Here is a 20,811-nt window from a genome sequence, read left to right on the forward strand (position 1 = left end):
GCGGGATAAGTTGTATTTTTCAATAGCACTATTTTGGGGTACATATAACTTGATAAAAAAAAAAAAACAGCTGTTCCGCCATTATTTTTTGCGTTCTAGATTTATGCCATCGGCAGAAATAACATGTTACCTTTATTCTATGGGTACAATTACAGCAAAATCAAATATGTCTGTTTTTTTATGATTACTTTTGCACAATAGAAAAGTGGGCGGGGCTAGGGGGACTGTAATTCTAGATAAATTTAGAATAATTTATGCCAGAAATCTGGTACAAATTATAGCGCAAATCTGCTGCAGCTCATTGCTTGAGTATAGTTACATAGTTACATAGTTACATAGTTACATAGTTAGTACGGCTGAAAAAAGACACATGTCCATCAAGTTCAACCAAGGGAAGGGAAAAGGGAAGGAGTAGATTTAATTTTTTGATGCACGGCCAGAGATGCACCTAATTTCTTAATAAATTAGGCACATCTTACTCCAACTTTCTTTAAATTAAGAGTGGCGTATGAAACTCCAATCATCCCCAAAGAATAAATGATGTGGATTTTACCAACTCTGAATGTAGGTAGGATAAGGGTATGTTCACACGCACTGTTTTCAGACGTAATTCGGCCTACAAACATCTGCCCATTGCTTTCAATGTGTTTTACGGTGTTCTGTTCCCACGAGGTGTAATTTTACGTGTCGCTGTCAAAAGACGGCGCGTAAAAGGACGCCCGCGTCAAAGAAGTGCATATCACTTCTTGGGACGTTTTGGAGCAGTTTTTAATTGACTCTGTTGAAAAACAGCTAAAATAACGTCCGTAAAATATGCCACGAAAAACGCGTGTAGTTACAAAACCGTCTGAAAATCAGGAGCGGTTTTCAGACGAAAACAGCTCTGTAATTTCAGACGTATTTTGCTACTGCTTGTGAACATACCTTAATTGTGGGTGAAGTAACAGTGCCAGTATAAGAAAAAAAACGGTGCACTTGAATGGTTCGAGAGCAGAAGATGGTAAAGTTTTCAGAGGGTAAAACATACAGATGTAGCAAACTTTAAGTTGACACTGATAACTTGTTGCAGCTTGATAACTTAACACTTACCACAACAAAAGACATTGAAAAGCCTCTGAAAAAGACAAGTTAATGTGTAGTTAAACATTTAACAAACTTCTGACATGTCATAGTGACATGTCAGAAGTTTGGATTGTGGGGGTCCGAGCACTGAGACCCCCACCAATCGCTAAAACAAATCATCTGAAGCACTCGTGTGAGCGCTCAGCCGCTTCGTTTTTCTGTTCGGCTTTTTCCGGAAATCAATCGGAGGATGGACGAAAGTCTATGAGCCCGTACTCCAATTCATAGGATGTCCCACCAATCAGAACTCCTGACATGTCATTATGATGTTTAGCTACACTTTAAAGTTTCTTGCTCCAGTGTATTTAACGTGTGTCAAGTTAAAGATCGCTACATCTGTAAGATAAAAATCAGGACTGAACACAATGGGGCACAAGTACTATTGTGGTTGCACCTGAATTCTGACGTCTTTTTTGCCCCAATCTGGCAAATCCCTGTCGCACAATGTTGCATCTTGTTTTAGAGTTTGTTTCTGCACCCTACTCGCCACATTTTTCAAACTCGAAAGTGGGCGTAGCAATCCATTATTTAACTTACAACACATTTATTCAAGTTTTAGCCAGTTTTTTTGTGCACAGTTCTGTTGCAAATTATATCAACTTGGTTCCGATAAAGGTAAATGGCCTTGATGCTGGTATTGAGAGTTTTACTCATTTTTCTTTTTATTGTCTCCTTTTTTTTTTAAGGTTTATATTTTTACTTTGACAAACTGTATTGCCTAATGTGAATAAGGCTTTCTAAAAAGGTTATCAGATGTGTCCTTCATTTTTTTTCTGATTACTAGGATTTGTTATTATTCTAGTATTTTTTTTCTCAAAAACAGGATTTAAAAAAAATTTTTTTTAACGGTTTATGAATTTTCTTTAGTGGAGGACCCATCGAAACTTTTTACAAGTAATCCAAAGCAAAGATATGGGACATAGGTAAGGCCTCATGTACACATCAATATTCTGGTCAGTATTTTGGAAGCCAAAACCAGTAGTGGAACGTAAACAGAGAAAACCTATAAGGCTACATTCACACGACAGTGAAGTGTAGTCTCTCGTCTTCTTGGGATCTGCGAAGGCAGTGCGGTGATGTCATCATGTCACCTTTGCAGAACCCGCGAAGAGTAGAGACCACACCTGAAGAAGACGGCGCTGCATCGGTGAGTGTGTAGGGCATTCAGCGTCATCACACCGCTGACAGCTAGCAAGGAACCAATAGTTCTCTTGCCTCTTGAATCCCCATGTCACAGATCCGTTGTTACATGTACTGACGGCCGTTAAAAACGGATCCATTGACTTCTATGGGGAATGTCTGGCGGTGAAAACGGACAAAAATAGGACATGTCCTATTTTTTTTACGGCCAATATTCACGGGCCGTTAAAAAAACGGGCGTGTGAGTACACCCATAGAACATCATTGCTCTGAAAACGGCCGTGTGCCATTTTTAACTGTCGTGTGAATGTAGCCTAATGGAAAGCTTTGCACCTCTTCTATGTTTTGTACCCACTCCTGGTTTTGGCTTCAAAAATACTGAAGCAAAATACTGACGTGTGCATGAGGCCTTACTTATGATGAAAACAAAGATCGTGTATATTTACATGTAGCTGGCGAGGTGCCGTTTAAACCACATTCCAACCGCAATGTCTGAATACCTTAGTTGAGACAAAACAATACGGCAGAACACACGCAGCCACACACATATGCAATAGTGAATGGCTGCATGATTTACCTGCAAACCAGTGCAGCCATTCACCACCGCATGTGGGCATGGATGTGCCACATGCGTTTAGCCGCAGCATGTGGTCTCATTCTTATGGTGGCTTCACACACTGCTGAATTCACAAAAGCCACCAGTTTGGAATTTTTTCAAGAATTTAGGCCCTTTTTGGCGCTAAGATTATGAAGTGCCGTGTGCCAAAATAAAAAATCTAGCTTAACACACCGTCACAAAGATAGACAGCGCAAAGACAGACAAGAATAGTAAATGTGGGTCAATGTCTGCGTTGGTAAACCACTACCGAAGGCTGGAGATGAGTAGAGGGCAGAGATATTTAACACTGACATAACAGATAATATGAATAAGTAAGCCTTAATACATTTTCGCTTCATATGATCAATCTCCCTAAAAAAAATGCAGATTTGTTCAAACATTTGTAACACTGCTTACAAAAATTCAGTTCACTGGAAAACAAAGCATTTTTGTTTCACCTTCACATACAATTGCAATGTGTATACCGAGCTTTACCCAGGCAAAACAAAGGAAAAGATATACAAAATGAAACCTAGCAAATATCTTAATTCCAACAACTAAATCTAATGGTAATTCGTGCCGGACCTCACCTTTTCCTTGATGACAGTCACAGTGGCATCAGCCACGTTCATAATAACTGGTGTCCAGTCCTCTTTGTCGGTGGGGGTCATAAGAATATCAATGGCGTCATTGACAACATCCATACCTTAGAAATAAAGGCAATACGTAAGAGATTATGCCATGTACATGAATGTTGTATTATACTGTACTGTAGCCCATTTATAGATGAGATACTTGTGACATACCTGTGGGTCTAGAAACTGATTGCATCCCCAAATACAGCACATGAAACTTCTGCACAAGTTCTGTCTTTGGTGTTGGGAATTCTACTGTATAAAAAGAAAGACAAGACAGTAATAAATCACTAATACCAAGCAGCAATAAACACTAAATAGCCTGGAAACCAGGGGCGGACACAGGCAGAAGAGGGCCACCATGCCACTTGCTCTTGAATAGCTCATCAACGAGAACCCCTTTAAATCTCCTGTAAAGTCCTCAACAGGTGGCTATTCTGCCCATTAATTGAATGGTGATCGAAAATACAGCATGTCAAGCAGCACTCGTTTGCTCCATTTACATGGAGCAATGATCGCAAGTATGGGGACGTACAATCGATAATACAATCGTTCGTCCCCATAAATTTTTCATCTTATCTGCAGGACATTCCCAGTTTCCACGGGGAGATGTGCTGCCAACAAACGACCATACGACAGAAATTAAACCTACAGTATATAAGCAATGAAGAGGCTGCAATAGTCGTATGAACGCCACGGCGCCTTCAAACAGTTGAGGGTGCCGAGAGTTGGACCTCCACCGCTTGAATATTGATGACCTACCCTAAGGAAAGGCCATTTATTTTAACATTTCGGATAACCAACTTAAGCTCTGATTTAGGGCCACTTGAACTATTATATTGGGGAACTTTTTTTATGAGCGAATCCCTCATAATATTATCTAAACACATCTCTTTATGGGCTGGACAATTCTGATAATAGAGCAGGACAGCCGGAAGTAGCTGAAAATATTGACAATGGTTCCAATTGGAGCTGCCGCTGTCTAAACAAAAGCATATCAACACAAGTTACAGTATGTCGTTTATGTAGGATACAATTTTAGTTCCAAAAACTGAACACATTATATCTATCATAGTGTTCATAGATATATTTTAATTGAGGTCCATATATAACCAGATCCGAACTATCCAACCAATATGAACGCTTACACGTCGCAATTGTCACTCTGATCTGACCTTCTCAATCGTGACAATATCATTGTGAAGATCCCTGTTTGGACCTGTTGTGAGAATTGCAGCCCCCCTCCCTCCCTCCCTCCCTCATTCCTATGATCAGTCTCAGATACACATTGGCCTCAGGCTAAAGCCAAGCTTGGATTAGCATTACCCTAGGATCTAAGACTAAAACCATAGCATACAGTTTAACCAGAATTGCATACCTTGCAGTGGGACATCGAGGCTGGCATGTGGTCTTTCCTGTGATGAGCTGCAAGCCGTAGCTTTGGCATTTTTCCTTTCTGCCATAATCTGTAAAGAATGAACCATCACCATTGTGAATGATATAATCTGACCAGTCTGTGCTCTGTCATAGGTTTTTATTAACCATCAGGAGAATAGACAAAAGGATTTATGAAGCGGGGACTAAATGAAGCAATGATGATATAATAATATCTGAATAAACTTTACATGAAATATTCTTATGTACAGTATAATAAAATAGTGACATATTGTATGTACCTTAGAACAGATTTCGTGAAGGCTGGTTGCAATGGCTTTTGCTGGTGTGTCACATCGGAAAACGTGGCATTTTAAGATTCTTGTATCCTTGTCTCTGGCAACATATGCAAAATCCCTACAAAGTAAAGAATAATAAGTATAAATATATACAGCATATACATCTAGATACAGACTTACTAAGACTGGCGTTTTATACGATGCCATAGATTTATTAAGGGGTGCATCTTTCCTCTGGAAGTACGCCACCTGTTGGAAAGACATTTCACAAAAGTGGCGAGGGTGGTGTATAAGGGACAAAAGTCAGAATTTGTACGTAAATTTGCACCCTTTTTTGACTTTCCTACACCAGAAAACTGGCATAGAAAATCTGATAAATTCCACCATTGACATAAATAGGAGTATAGGAAAACCACAAAACTTTACTAAGAAATATACGAGCATCAGAATAGGGTAATAAAACGCATATGTTGACAGCTGGAGCAAGAACGAGCCATATTCTAAAATCCCCCTGAAGACTTACATAGACTGGTAATGAAATAGTGATAAGGACCAGGGAGACCTACTTCCGGAGATGAAAGTGGTTGGTATTATGCACATATAATGGGAAAAAGTCATTTCAAATGTAATTGTATATTTTCCACCAAGGAGACAAATAAAATATGCCGCAATGCATTGTAAATGGGGAGAACCTAGGTGTAATAAATCTCCACATGCAGCTTAATTGGAAATCTGGTTTTCTTATTGAAATTCAGGGAAGGCATCAATGTGCTCGTAAACAGTGAACGCTCCAAGGAAAGCACTCTACCATACCAACATGCCCAAATATTGTGATGTACAGCATAACATGGTGCTAAGCAGGCAAGGAAAAGTAATGGGTCGTTAGAATGATCAGATTTTTAGGTCATATAATAAAATACCTATTGGGTTAAAGTTTTGAGTGTACATGAATATTCATTAACCTGCATATCAGAAACACTCGATGATAGATCAATGCGCACATCCCCAGGAGCAACTGGTCATTGGATCAATTCTGATGGATTAGTCATTAGTCTGAATGAGATATCGGGCAGTTGGCAGGACGTTTTATTAAAGGGTAGCATGTAGGATATTGCATTGATAATGTTTTCATTGTATGTAAGGTCCTTAGAGGGGGTGGGAGAGCTTGGATGATGTGTAGCTTATAAATACCTTTTTTATTTATTGTATCCCACCACCCACCTGGACTATACACGGTTATAGGACTATACATGAAGTAAGGCAGTACTGCTGGTATGCTGCTGTATTATGTGCCTCGGCATGTATAGCTTGAACATGGGTATAATATGCTATCATTTATAAATGCTTTAAATAAAACAATATACAAAAATAATAATGACCAAACTTATTTCTAGTCATGATAAATATAAACAATGTGGAGCGTAGACTGTATATATATATATATATATATATATGTTATAAACTTGCACTAGAAGGTCTTGCAAAATGCCGTAAAAGAAGCTGCTTATCACATAGGTGAAACATCGGCCGTTTTTTTTAATCAAAATTGTCTAACAGAAAAATTAGCCTTGATGCTTATATCAACCAATCACGGTGCAGCTTTCATTTTTCCACAGCAGTCAGGCAGAAAAAAAAATCTATTTCAAAATTCCTTTAGTATTTCTGAGGCAAATTTTGAAATGTAAGCATTTTTTAACACTTTTTTTTTACACTTTTTTGTGGCGAAAGGCACTTTTTTTCTGCCTCCGATTTATTTCAATGGAGGTTTGGAAGCGAAAATTGCTTCAAGATAGAGCACGAAGCTTTTAGTCTGCGAGCGGAATCAGCGAAGGAGATTTGCGGCGTCCTTTAGTGCTGATTCCAATGTGGTTTCTACGTCATAATCAGTGCCAAAAAAACGCTGTGTGAACTGGGCCTAAGGAATAGAAGCTGAACTCTGATTGGTAGCTTAGGGCAAGAAGGCCAGTTTTTCGGTTACATAGTTTTGCCATTGTTTATGATGTGCTGACTACACCTAATGTTCTGCCAAGTTTCTGTTACATTACTTTACAAAACACAAAGGACACATTATCAGTCAATGGGATCCATCACAATCCATGGCAAAACAACTGAATACAGATCAGTCATATCCGTCCTGCATTATCTAAAAATGGAAGCCATGAGACAAGCGCGAACAGAACATTTTACTCAGAAGGACCATCAGGACCGGATTTCACGGTGTGTATTAATGGCCTTTTCTTCCATGGGACGTTCTGCCCTACCTGAGCTCACCTTAAGACATGTACGTTACAGGTTGACAGGTGTAGCTGCGCCTGTGACACTCCACATCGGTCACGGTCTTCGGATACCTCATTATGGTATATGTTTGGTGTGTTTCCCCTCTCTTGTATTGTACAGCACCAGGTTATATGTTGGTGCTTTATGAATAAAATCTAATATTAAGAATAAGGTGCGTTTCTATGCCAAGCATAACCGTGGGATCACACTATGGATAAGCTGCCAGTTAGCACATGAAAACAAAGGTTTGGATATTAAGTATCCTTTATCATTTATTATTAAAACTCATGAAATTGCGTTATGGTTATAGCTCTTCATTGATAGTGGAGTTTCTTCTTGCAAATTATATCGAATTACAATATCTAGGGACAAATGAATTGCTGCGGGCGATAATCCTGCTAATATTAAAGCGTTATATAAGCTTTCCTGTTAAAAAGAGATGTGATCCAGCCTCCCGATTTTGTGCACAAGGGAGATTTATTGAAAGACAAATTGTACATTGAAAATAAAGTATTACATTCACACACTGTGGGCAAATTAAAGAAGCATTACGTCAAAAACAAAAGAATAGTTTCAAGTTAAAGGGTTTGTATCACGACCAACTTTGTCGCCCCAAATTTTATTTAACAAATTTATGTACATGATATATAGTTTGAGTAGTTATTATGCCCAAACTAACCCATTTTCACCCCATTCAGTGTCATGGATAGCACTATACTGTGTGGGGGCAGCTATGGGGCATTATACTGTGGGGGCAGCTATGGCGAAGCATTATACTGTGGAGGCATTCATGGGGTTTGTTGGGCAAGGCGGCTGGGCATAGGTGTGCGCAGGGGTCTGGTGGTGTTGGGGAGGGGTAGGGGGGCCCAAGCTGAATTCTTGCACCAGGGCCCATGAGCCTTTAGCTACGCCCCTGCTCAGAGGCATGCAGGGAAGACGCGATCTGCATTTTCTCTGCATGTTTGTGTATACAGTTCACTGGTACCATTAAATCACGGTCATCAATGATCTGTATATGGTGACACGTGTTTCCTGCTAAGGCTTCGTTCACACCTGCGTCAGGGTTCCATTCATGGGTTCGATAAGACTTTTCCGTCAGGGGAACCCAAGAATGGAAACCAAACGGAAACCATAGCTTTCCTTTGCATTACCATTGATTTCAATGGTAATAGTTCCATTGCTAATGGTTTCCGTTTGTCTCCGTTCCGTAAGGTTCCCTTTTTTTGGCAGAATCAATAGCGTAGTCGACTTCCGGAAACAGCACCACAACTGTCCACGGGTAGTGTCTAGTATTGCAGGTCAACCTCACCTAACCTCATAGATTAATTGTTCTAGAATAACATTGGCTAATTTACCCCTTTGCATGATTAAACACCTGGGATGAATCTTCTGAAAGCAAATCATTTCCTAACTTCAAGCAATTAATTTCTCACCAGTTCTATTCAACGATAGCAATTAAGGGTTGACAATTCTTCATTTAAAGCTTTATGTGATGAAAGGTCTGACCATCATATTATATCTCTGCCTTACATTGACAGTATGTACTTGTAAAGATAAATTCTACCATAAAAGCGTGTAACTAGAATGATCATACATAAATGAATATACTAATAGATGAAAATACAAATAAACACATATACGGAAAAAAATTCAAAAAAAAGATCTATCGGAGGTCAGATTGTCCAACATCTAATATTAATAATTCTGAGGTCTTTGGTATTGAGAACTGTATTTTATATAAAAATGTGCCCCCTTTATGAATTTTCTCAATTTGTCACCTGTTCATTAAGCACAGCACACATGCTGCAGACTTACAAGCCTGAAAGATCATTGATCATTTCTTAGTTCTGATCATTTCTCCACCCTCCATACTCATTTCTGACTATTCTCCAAAACAATGACCAGGATGCAGCAGAGCTGAAAGTGTTGGACTATACCCCCACATGTTTGAGTAGTTTTAAAAAAACTTTAAGAACAAATCTGGAAACTGATGTGTCCCCTTATTTCCCATATTTGTTTAATGTGACTCATACACATGAGACAAAGGTCCACGGACGATCTAATGTTTATGGAAACCTGTCAACTTCTCCCTGAGTGCAGATTTCAGGGGCAAGAAGCATTGGGCATGTTACATTTTAACAAGCCCGATACTTAGTGCCTATGGCCGATCTCATGTGTATGGCTGACTTAAAGGGAATGTGTTGCCAGCAAAACATGTTTTTTTTTTTTAGTTAAACAATTAGTGTGTAGGTGATTAAACATTGTTCTAATTTTTTTTATTTTTTTCACGAGTCAGGAAACATTATAAATTGGATTCAATTTATAATATTTCCCAGCACTGGTCACTAGATGGAGCAATTCCCAAAATTGCAGCATTGCATGTGGTAAAGCAACCACATTGCTTTATGCTGCAAAATTGGGAAAAAATCCCTCGCTCTAGTGAGCTCTCAGAATCCCCCCCTCCTTTATCCTGGCTAGTGCCGGGAGAAACGAGGGGTTTGAACGGTCTAACCTCCTACACTGTGTGTCGCCATTTTTTGAGCTAACACACAGTGTAGAAGGTTTACATACACTAGTAAACACACACTGAAACACGAACATACATAGAAATCACTTACCTGCTCCAGTCGCCGCCGCTCCCTCCGGTCCGTCCGCTCCGTCTGCTGCCGCTGCTCCATGTGCACAAGTCCGGAAGCCGCGACCGGAAGTAGTAATCTTACTGTCCGGCCGCGACTTCCGGTCCACAGGAAAATGGCGTCGGACGGCGCGCATTTCAAATTGGACTGTGTGGGAGCGGCGCATGCGCCGTTCCCACACACCTGGCGTACACCATAGTGGATGGAACGGGCCCCGTTCGCAGTCCCTAGTGGACTGGAGCTGCCGTATTCCATGTCTGTATGTGTCGTTAATCGACACATACAGAAATGGAAAGAAAAATGGCAGCCCCCATAGGGAAGAAAAAGTGTAAAAATAGAAAAAAGTAACACACAAATAAATATAAACGTTTTTAATAAAACCCTAACATAAAACTGATATAAAAAAAAAATATTTGGTGACACTGTTCCTTTAACTTGACGCTCCTGGACCCCATAAAAAGCTTGTAACAGGGCCCCTATTATAATATTCCATTTCTATAACTGGAGTCCTCTTGAGGGGCTGTTGGATCTCCTCAGGAACTAGGACATGGGTGCGACTGCTACGTCTATATTACAGCCGCAACACCAAGACCCAAACTTAGGACACCAAGGGATGACCTAAGTACGGTTCGGTATTACTGCAGAGGGTCTGGGTGTTGCAGCTAAAATGCGGCCGCCTTATGGCCGTCTGAACTCAGTCTTATATTGCATCACATTTGTATCATTTTAACAGCAGAAATAAATAAAGCCATAGAACAAGATAAAGCAAAAATCCCATAATACATTACTAGAAACTGGTTTACAAGGCATTTATAATGAGAACAAATAGAAATGAGACAGGTTCAGGATGAGATGACTCTGAGCCCATATTCATTCCCCATGATAAAGGGTTATCAGAGAGAGGAATGGTTCAATGGGAGCCACTGCTATTTGTTTAGACTTTTATCAATATTGATCCTGAGTAAATAAGGGACAAGCCGCATCAATTGCATTTCTGGATCGATCAGTGCAAGAAAAAGACAATGACTGTCACATCCAGTGATGTTACAGATAATGAGATTTATGAGAATCCCATTCATAACACTAGCCTGGATGGCAACGCGACTCATATGCCATTTTCATACACTTCATTCTCAATTAATATTATCATGGAAAATGTGTTGGCCCAAAGTACAAAGCCACAACATACTCTACACAGGGTATATTGGGGTTCTTTAAAGAGGACCTGTCACTAGCTGTGTAATTGCCGCTGTATCTGTGAGTTCAGTGGTGTTTATTCCTTACTTCTGCGTCCCCCCGTTGCTGAGATATGGCCCCCTCTTTATTTATTAAACAATATGTAAATGAACCGCTTTCTTGCCAAGTGGGTTTGGCCACCAGCGATTCTCAATGGGCGGAGCTAGCAGAGAGCCTCTGACACGGACCTATCAGCGTGAGGCTGTTTCCTCGGCCAGCGTCATTGCAAACACCACTGGACTCACAGACACAGCGGCAATTCTGTGAGTCTAATAATTTCCTTTGTAGAAGATAGTGACAGGTCCTCTTTAAAGGGGTTGTCCTACCAAAAGAATGTATGGGTGTTAAATTTATGATTGCAGCGGGTCCGACCGCTGGGACTGTATGATTGCTGCGGGTCCGACTGCTGGGAGTCCCAGCGGTCACAAAATTGAGGATCCTGTGTCCCCCGTTTGAATGTAGCCGAGGACATGCGTTTTCACTACCGCTCCGTTCATGCCTAGCACTGTACTAAAAAAATATATATATTTATTTTTTCTTTATACTTCCTGTATATTACTTGCTGCAGGAGCCCTTAGCAGCTCTTACCAATTGCTCTTACAGCTCCTGCACTTTGTAACCAGAGTGAGGAAACAGGTTTCTTCTCACATGTTAGGCCTTGTTAACAGTGCAGATTTGCTGCATATTTCTTCTGTTTAGGTTCCATTCCGGATTTTGCCTTAAAAAATACATGCGAAGTCGGCAGCAAATCTGCACTGTGTGACCAAAGCCTTACAAAGCGCAGGAGCTGTGAGAGCCGACAAGAGCGTCTGAGGGTTCCTGCTGCAAGTACAATTTACCAAGTGTAAAGAAATAATATGGAGCTGACGACTGGGTATTAGAGTTGCCTTTCTCTGGAGGGGATAGATAATGCTGTCAGGATTAGGAAGGCATAGTTGCCAACAGTCCCAAATTTGTCGAGACTGTCCCGAATTTACAATCCTGGCAAAAAAAACTGTCCCGGACGTGTCCCTGCAAACCCTGCCCCCTGTGACCAGGGCCTGCAAGCCATTACATACTAGTGGCCTCGCAAGCACGGGACATTGGCCCGGTGGCTTGGACGACTGCCATATTGAATTGTATCTTCGACCTTGTATCGTGCTGGCCGACGCAAGAATCCCGTCTTGGTGCCTCATAGGCTGCAGGACTGAGAAGGCTGTGGTGCTCTGTTCATCGCTGGAGCGAGGCTAGGTGAGTATACAGGTTTTTTTTTTATTTGTTTGGGGGGCACTATCTCCAAAGTGGGGAGTGTGTAACACTATCTACAGAGGGTGGACGGCACTATATACAGTGTGTGTGTTAGTGTGTGTGTGTGTGTGTGTGTGGCACTGCATACAGGGGGCTGTGTGGCACTATCTACAGAGGGCACTGTGGCACTATCCAAAAAGGGGGCATGTGGCACTATCTATAGGGGGGCATGTGGTACTATCTACAGGGGGGACATGTGGCACCATCTACAGGGGGGCATGTGGCATTATCTACAGGGGGCACTGTGGCATTATCTAAAGGAAGCAATGTGTGGCAATATCTACAGGGATCAATGAGTGTGGCACTATCTACGCTGGTTCTTACGCTACCAGTAGTGGTCAAAACATATCGCCTAGCCCTATTTTTAATTAGAGCTTGTAATATAAAGGGCTCGGCTGGTGGATAGGTGCAGACCAATACTCGTAGCGTAAAAAACAGAGTAGCAGGAGCATGGCGAAAATTACTTGGTTTGAAAAGTATGCGTTGGGAAAGCCCCCTTTAAAAATCCTAGGGCAGACTAGAGTGACGAGTCTTTTGGCGTTTTGGCCGTTTAGGGCTGGACAAAACTTAAGTAAAATAGACTACAGCGTTCCCCGGTGTACAGTTCGCCTGAAAGGAGACACCAGCGGACAATATGGAGGTGAGGAAGTCCCGTGATATACCGATTAGTAAATTTAACGATATTGACTTATTTACTGCAGCAGTGTTATTATTGGTGTGTGATAATTGTGAGAAATGCCGTGAATTATGGGTCTCCTCACATATGGGACCTGTCGTCGTTAGCATATGTGTCATAACTAGTAATTTGTATTTCTTCCTATTTATTACTCTTTTTTATCATTGGCAGCAGTTTCTCAGACCTGTACTGTATCTTCGGCCTACAGTATTGGGCAATGCAGAGTTGCAGGTAAAGACAGGTTATATTTATAGAAGATATGAGTTTAATTATAAGACCTTGAGATGTCGCCTTCTTTCAAGTCTTTTTCAGCCTTTGCCCAGTTATATCTATTTCCGGGAAAGCTAAGTGACAGCTAATATGGCAGCCACTAAGCTTCTATAGAGGTTGTCACAAAGTTTCCCCAGACCCTAGTGATTAAGTGACACATCACCTGCCTGTATACAACCAGATAACCAGAGAGATGTAGTGGCCACCATGGTAGTTGTCAGCCAAACTAGTGAAGACATTTTCGTTTGTTTATTTGTATGCAGAAATTCTGGGATAAGCCATGCCCCATTAGTCACACCAGATAAGCCATGTCCCCATAACACCCACCCACCAGATAAGCCATGCCCATAAGACACACCACATAGGCTGTGCCCCAATCCATCTTCATAACCAAAGTGTCCATGGATTCTTTTTTTTCTCGAATATGCAACTATGTGAATGGGGGCCAGGGAGTAATGTGTGGAGGCACCGGGCAGCCCTAATATTGACAGCAACATCACCAGCTGTACTGATGCACACGGTGTACAGGTTTCACACCCCTAAGGCCGGCTCGGAGTATAGAAATGTATACTGTATGCAATAATTGAAGTTGTTTAAATAGACCCTTCACTGGCACTGACCCAGAATCATAATCCTGAGATGTTCCAGAGATATAGATTTAACAATAAACACCTTCCACATGTGAAATAAGAGCCAGGTCAGTGCTAGTACCAACACCTGACGTTAGCTGTTCTGCGTTACAGGAGGGCAATGTCTTCTATGACATTAAGGGCGGGTTCACACATAGCGGAATTTCACTTAAATTCCGCTGCGGACACTCCGCAGCGTTAATCCGCAGCGGAGCCGTTTCTCCATTGACTTTCACTTTAATTTAGCAGTGTTCGTTTACACGATGCGTACAATTCCGCTGCGGAGCATAGGCTGCGGAGCGGAATTTGGTGTCCGCAGCATGCTCTGTCTGTTGCGGAGCAGTGGCGGACTGGTTGCGGACTCATGGCGGAATTTCTCCATTGACTTCAATGGAGAGTCAAAATTCCGCAATGAAGTCCGCAGATCTTATGTGTGCTGCGGAGCGTATTGTTTTTACTACCATGACATTTCTTCATTCTGGCTGGACCTATGTATTTCTAGGTCTACAGCCAGACTGAGGAAGTCAATGGGGCTCCCGTAATGACGGGAGCGTTGCTAGGAGACGTCTGTAAATAGTCACTGTCCAGGGTGCTGAAAGAGTTACGCGATCAGCAGTAACTGTTTCTGCACCCGGGACAGTGACTACCGATCTCAATATACATGTATCTGTAAAATAAAATATAAGTTCATACTTACCGAGAACTCCCTGCGTCTGTCTCCAGTCCGGCCTCCCAGGATGACGTTTCAGTGTAAGTGACGGCTGCAGCCAATCACAGGCCAAGCACAGGCTGCAGCGGTCACATGGACTGGAGCGTCATCCAGGGAGGTCGGGCCGGATGCCGAAAGAGGGACGCGTCACCAAGACAACGGGCGGTAAGTATGAAATTCTTTGACTTTCACTAGGGAAAGTGCTGTCCCTTCTCTCTATCCTGCACTGAATAGGGAGAAGAGAAGCACTTTTCCTGCAGTCCGCATCAATTTTCTGCACATTTTGTGCAGATCCGCTGCAGAATCTGCAACGCAGATTCTGTGCGGCATTGATGCGGACAGTTGCGGAGGAATTCCGCCATGTGTGGTCATGCCCTAAGGCCAGTGTGCGACTTGCAGGGTCTCACTGCTCTACAAAAAAACAAATCTCCCCCAGCCTTGAAATAACTTGAGATGTCATTGCATTCTTACAGATGTGGTCCGAGCGGAGGCAACCAGAGCTGATGTGACCATTGTGGTTCATCAGTTCATTCAGTGATTTGACGTCTCCATCTTAGGATCCATGTACACGGCATTGCGGCCCATATATAAGTGCCTGAAGTCCTATAAGGGCCATTGTATGATGCCTGTAAGGCACTATTTTCTTTTGGAGAAAGAAAATCTTTGTGTGCCTCCATATAACGTTGGATGTACACAGAGATACAGTATGGCTTACATAGGCCAAGGCTGGATTCACACTCAGCGTTTTGCTGCATTTTTGCTGGCATATTTCACAGCAGGTTTTTGTTATTTTAGGTAAAAAACTCTGCAGCCAGATGTTACTTTAAAGTCCATAGTGAATTATTGAAAAGGCTACAAACAAGATATTTTTGCTTTGTGACGTCTTTGGGTTCAGTGGCGTTTTTTTCATGCTCTGGGTATGACATTTTTTGTGTTTGTCATAGGCTTCTCCATAGGACTTGAAAAACGCCAGAAAAAAACGCATGTACAAAATACCACTGAATAAAAAAAACACCCCCAAAAACACATGTTAAAATATGGGTGCTGTAATACTGTTCTGTACAACATGAATCCATAATATGACAATGTGAATGAGCCCTTATGGGAATTTGTAAAAATACAGTTCATTCTACCGCTCTAGATATTAAAAAGAAATGAGGACATCTCTTACCTTTAATGTCACTACTGATCACATACATTTATGGATCTATATTTGATCTTACCATCTTAATGGGTAGGGTCAAATATAAGGGGCCAACAGCGGTAATTATAGCACAAATCAGTGACATGTAGCAGTCCTATAATTACATCTGATACATACTCAAATTCTACATAACAATTTCACATAAAATCAAAAGTCTCCAGCACCTCGCCTACTCCAAACATGAATGCCACGGAATGTCTTATATTTATTAATTAACATTAGTGATTGGGATTTCATTACAACATTAGTAATGGTCTTAAGGCTGGGTTCACACTGTGCATTTTTTGTTGCGTTTTTAGCAGCCGTTTTTGGTTTTGGTAGATAAACTAATGTCTCTCAATGGGAGTTCATCAACCAAAACATAAAAAACGCATGTTAATAAGAAGAAGAATTGCAATGTCCCAGATAACCATTGATTATACACAGCAGGTTTACATTCGACACATATTCAGAGGTAAAGGCATGCAATAGGAAGGAAACGAGTTACCTCTCCCTGTGTCCACGACAGCATGAAAGAACAGAGCAGAAAATACAAGTTAGGAGAAAAACAAAAATCAACAAAATGCAAGAAAACCGGAGCACAAAGCAGCAGATCCAGACACTACACAGTCCACGTTCTCACACACCGGCTTTAAGGTTCAGGACATCAATGGGCAAGTAATTGCTTTCTTAAGCTGGTAAAGCAGCGAAGCAGCTGAAGCAAAACTACATCAAGATCTAAGAAAGGAGCCGGCTATAAGGGAGGAAAAAAAATCTCCTTCCAAAAGGACACTGAGCAGCTGCAGAGGTTGTTATAAGTGGGATGGAACAAGGAAGGCAAAAGCAAAGCAGCTGGATGTGAGATGCAGCATATGCATGTGTAACCTCATCAGGATCTTCACGGATGGGGGGGGGGGGGGTGTAATAAATCATGGGATCATGCAGCATCTAGGCAGCCACACTTCCTCACATACACACAAAACTTATTTCCATGTGTCTCAACCAAATGATGAACAGTAGCTCTTCACAGGGTTATTGTTTCAGGATGGAATACAGATTACCGGTATTTTCTCACTGTAGTGAAGGCATGCTGGGGAATAATCTATACAAATAACCTGTCTCGTCTAACTCCGAACATCTGCTCATCGTCCACATTACTCATAGTTTTATTGTTTTCTGTCAGTGGGCAGACATACATAGTAGGCAGACAGTCTTACGGTTATCACGTGTTTATTAAAAATACTTTACCCACAAATTCAAAATTTCTATTTCAAACTTTTACATTTTCTTCCATGTCGATAAAAAAAAAATCTATCGGTTTATTAGTTACGTCTCCATTTGTAAAAGATGGGTGACAACTAGTAGTCACCAAAACAATTTTCAAGAGAGGTGAATGGCATCTGCCTGTCATATAAGTTGAACTGGTAAACTGACCTGAATCACACTGTGTCCCTGATTCCATCGCAGTTTTTTCCTGGGACTTCACCCCCCCCATTCTAGAGATATAGCCCACTGTTGTGTTGGCTCACTATGTACTAACTGTAGTTAGCCAACGGGGTGGAGCTAGCTTCCCTGCCTCTGATGCTGACCAATCAGTGCAAGGCAGCATCAGGGTAACTCATTCCCTGTTGACTAGCTACAGTAAATTAGCATATAGGCAGCCAACACAAGAGTGGGCCATATGTCTGGAACCGGGCGGGGGGGAGGCATTCAGGAAGAAAATAAAACAACACTGGAATCAGGGAGACAGCGTTATTCAGGTCAGTAAACCAGTTAAACTTATATGACCTAGTGACAAGTCCTCTTTAAAAAACAGTTCCATAGAAAAACTTGCTTCATTAATCTCCAGTGCTGGACTTGTGTCGGTTCTAAATCTGGGTTCACATTTTAGAATTTTGTCCCCAATCCTTCCAACTTCAATCAATAAGTCTATTACACACAGACATACCAAATATTCTTAAAAAGGAAACAATTTTTGCAGCAAAAACTATTCACATCATACAAAAGAAAACATTGGTAATATACATAATATTCTCCGTGATTATCTTCTCCACACTACCATTGAAGTGATAACAACGATCAATAGAGAGAGAGAAAAAAAATATGTCAAAAGAATGTTTTCTAAGAGACAAATAATATAATATATTCATATAAGTCATTAGGGGCAAACATTACTTAGACAAGGCAAAACAGACCAAACATATAATTTGCACCCCATTCTGTAATCATTTTTCTGCATGAATTCTTGGGTACACAGGAATTAAGAATTCCCTCCAATCCATGGCAGACTATAAGGTCTAGCAGTTTTTCATTGCCTGCTTTACTCAGGGAGCAATGATGCCTACCCATCAAAAAGTAACGCTCACTGTAAAGGCATTATGAATTTGCTAGTTCAGTGAATTGCGACATAGGAGGGAAACTAGAGCACATTTTTAGGTTCCTTCATCTCTTATTATTTTATCTACTATAGTAATTTATTCTGTATACAGACTTCATTTCTGTTTTAAAACTACTGCTGTAAATTAATCTTTTATAAAGAGGTTTTGCCACGAAAGTAATTTATGACATATATATGGGAGATGCCATAAATGCATGATAGGTGGATAGGTTCCACCTCTAGGACTTTCGCCTATTGAGAAAATGTCGGTCCCCTGACTCCCGATTTGCTTGGTAAGCTGCTGATGCATCCTAGCAGAGATTAAATTAAGAGATGGCCATGCTGGCTATCTCCACTAGTTTATGAGAGTTACTTAAAGAGGACTTGTCCCCCCTCCTGACATGTCTATTTTTGTAAATGCATGGATTCCCCGTAAAATGACAATTCTGGAACATATTTCATTAGAACTCTGCATCAGGGGAGGCCACAGAAAGCTGAGGGCCCCTGTTCAAGAATAATATATAGGCCCCTTGCTCTTCCATTTCTCATCCTAGATCACCCCCTTATGTCTTTCTAACAATCCATCAGTATTCGAAAGCCATACAATTAATTGTCTCAGGCTTTTACAGGCAATCTATTAGACAGAAAAGGGCTGGTTTAAGGTGACAGTGAGCCCCCTTGAATACTGGGCCCCTAGTTGTCCGCCCCTGTTCGGCATTGTGCCATTCCTCTGTTATTCCTCGAAGAAATGTATGCATAAATTGATAACTGGGAGTTACCATTCCTCTTGTCCCTACACAGTCTCAGTCTGTCAACACTGATTGGACATTGTCAGTCTGTGTAGGGACACACCCCCAAGTTGTAACACCCAGTATACATTTGCAGAAGGAACAACAGAGGAACGGAATAACGTAAAGTTCTAAGAAAAGAAGCTCGAGAATTGTTATTCCACAAGGGAACACAATTAGTTACTAAAACAGACATGTCAGGAGAGGTGACAGGTCCTCTTTAAACGGCTGAGCCAGCTCCTTTTACAAATCCATAACATTATAATAGTCAATTCACTTTAGTGTCGGAAAGATCTGTTCTTCTATTCACAGAAGGGAAACCTACCAAATCCCAAAACATCCCTTAACCTGGAATTCATTTCTTGTCTATACAGAATACGTGTATGTGATGTTAAACTGCTTTAGTTATTGCAGAAGACGTAATGTCATCAATAGGAAATAAAAGGTTATTTGTGAATTACCCCCCAAAAAGTGATAGACCTTAGAGGCAGGCGATGTGCTCGAAAGTTAGCTTCAGATGGGTTTGTGTTCTCCCTGGTATTATGTTGGAACCTCTTCCTGCCATAAGATCAATTGGACTCTAGATTCATTCCCATTTTGGGTTTTATAGAAAAACACAAATAAGAATACATGGGTCCCTCCAATACTAGTATGAAGAGAGTCTCAAAGTGATTTGCAATAAGGCTCTTAGTACATGTTATTGCTTGGTAGGAGTTCTCCCGTTGAGCATTCATCCAAACCAAATTCTCATAGATGTATTTACAGCTCAGCTTAGACTCTTTAAAGGATTACATACAATAAAGAAAATGTAAAGACTCTAGTAATACCATTAGATGGAGGGACATGGAATGTGAAATGCCAGTACACAGATTATGAGCCAATATTACTTCTCTTTCTTTGTGGGCGAGTAACTCGAATACGACTCAGTGAAGCAAACTTGATTTTATGACAGCTCTGAGAACGCACAGACAATGTGAAAACCATTTTACATGTCGTGCAGATTACCAGCTCCACAGTATCCATAGAAAACCTACACTTCAATATCTATTTTCATTAAATCCGGGTCTGTATATAGTTAGTTAGTTGGTGCTTCTTTAGGCACAGAGTGTGAATGCTTCGAGAAAGAGCACCCAGACAAAGGCCTAGCAGTAGTGGGAAATGACCTGCCCAACCCCCAAAACTAAAAAAGAACATTGCGATATTGAGCCTTACTAGTGGAGACAACAGATCTAAAATCATATGTAAAGAAAATGTTGAAGTATTGACCATAGTCATGATTTAGTAATATATTTGTATATTTTGACTACTCTTGTAGATTGATAACTAACTATGACAGGGATATGCAGTGCAGATAGGAAACATACCAACTCTAGAAACCAGAAATAGTAGTGAATTCATCCATAAACAACTATCTAGTTTCTAAATAAAATATGAATTTAATGCAATATGCCAAAAATGTTGCTTATCTATTTTAAAGAAGATCTTGACTTATGGGATGTACTGGAAAAATCCAAATACTCAATTCTAAGGAGCCACTTATTATTTCAGTGACAGAAGCGTACAGTCAACCAGTCA

At 40.9% G+C, this 20,811-nt stretch overlaps 1 protein-coding gene across 7 annotated transcripts in view; it reads right to left on the minus strand.

Annotated features, from left to right (window-relative positions):
• The window catches only part of APBB2 (amyloid beta precursor protein binding family B member 2), a 304,103-nt gene that overhangs the window by 15,869 nt on the left and 267,423 nt on the right, over positions 1-20,811 (minus strand). For 6 of the 7 annotated variants that reach the window (XM_075859373.1, XM_075859379.1, XM_075859381.1 and 3 more), the window contains 4 exons: positions 5,172-5,286; positions 4,874-4,961; positions 3,667-3,750; positions 3,451-3,566 (listed from right to left, as the gene is read on the minus strand). In XM_075859373.1, coding sequence (XP_075715488.1) covers positions 3,451-3,566; positions 3,667-3,750; positions 4,874-4,961; positions 5,172-5,286 — 403 coding nt within the window. Of the gene's footprint in view, positions 1-3,450; positions 3,567-3,666; positions 3,751-4,873; positions 4,962-5,171; positions 5,287-16,579; positions 16,836-20,811 lie in introns of those variants that run through there. The other variant, XM_075859395.1, reaches the window with a different exon arrangement.

The sequence above is a fragment of the Rhinoderma darwinii genome, chromosome 1, assembly GCF_050947455.1.
Source record: "Rhinoderma darwinii isolate aRhiDar2 chromosome 1, aRhiDar2.hap1, whole genome shotgun sequence".
NCBI lineage: Eukaryota > Metazoa > Chordata > Amphibia > Anura > Rhinodermatidae > Rhinoderma > Rhinoderma darwinii.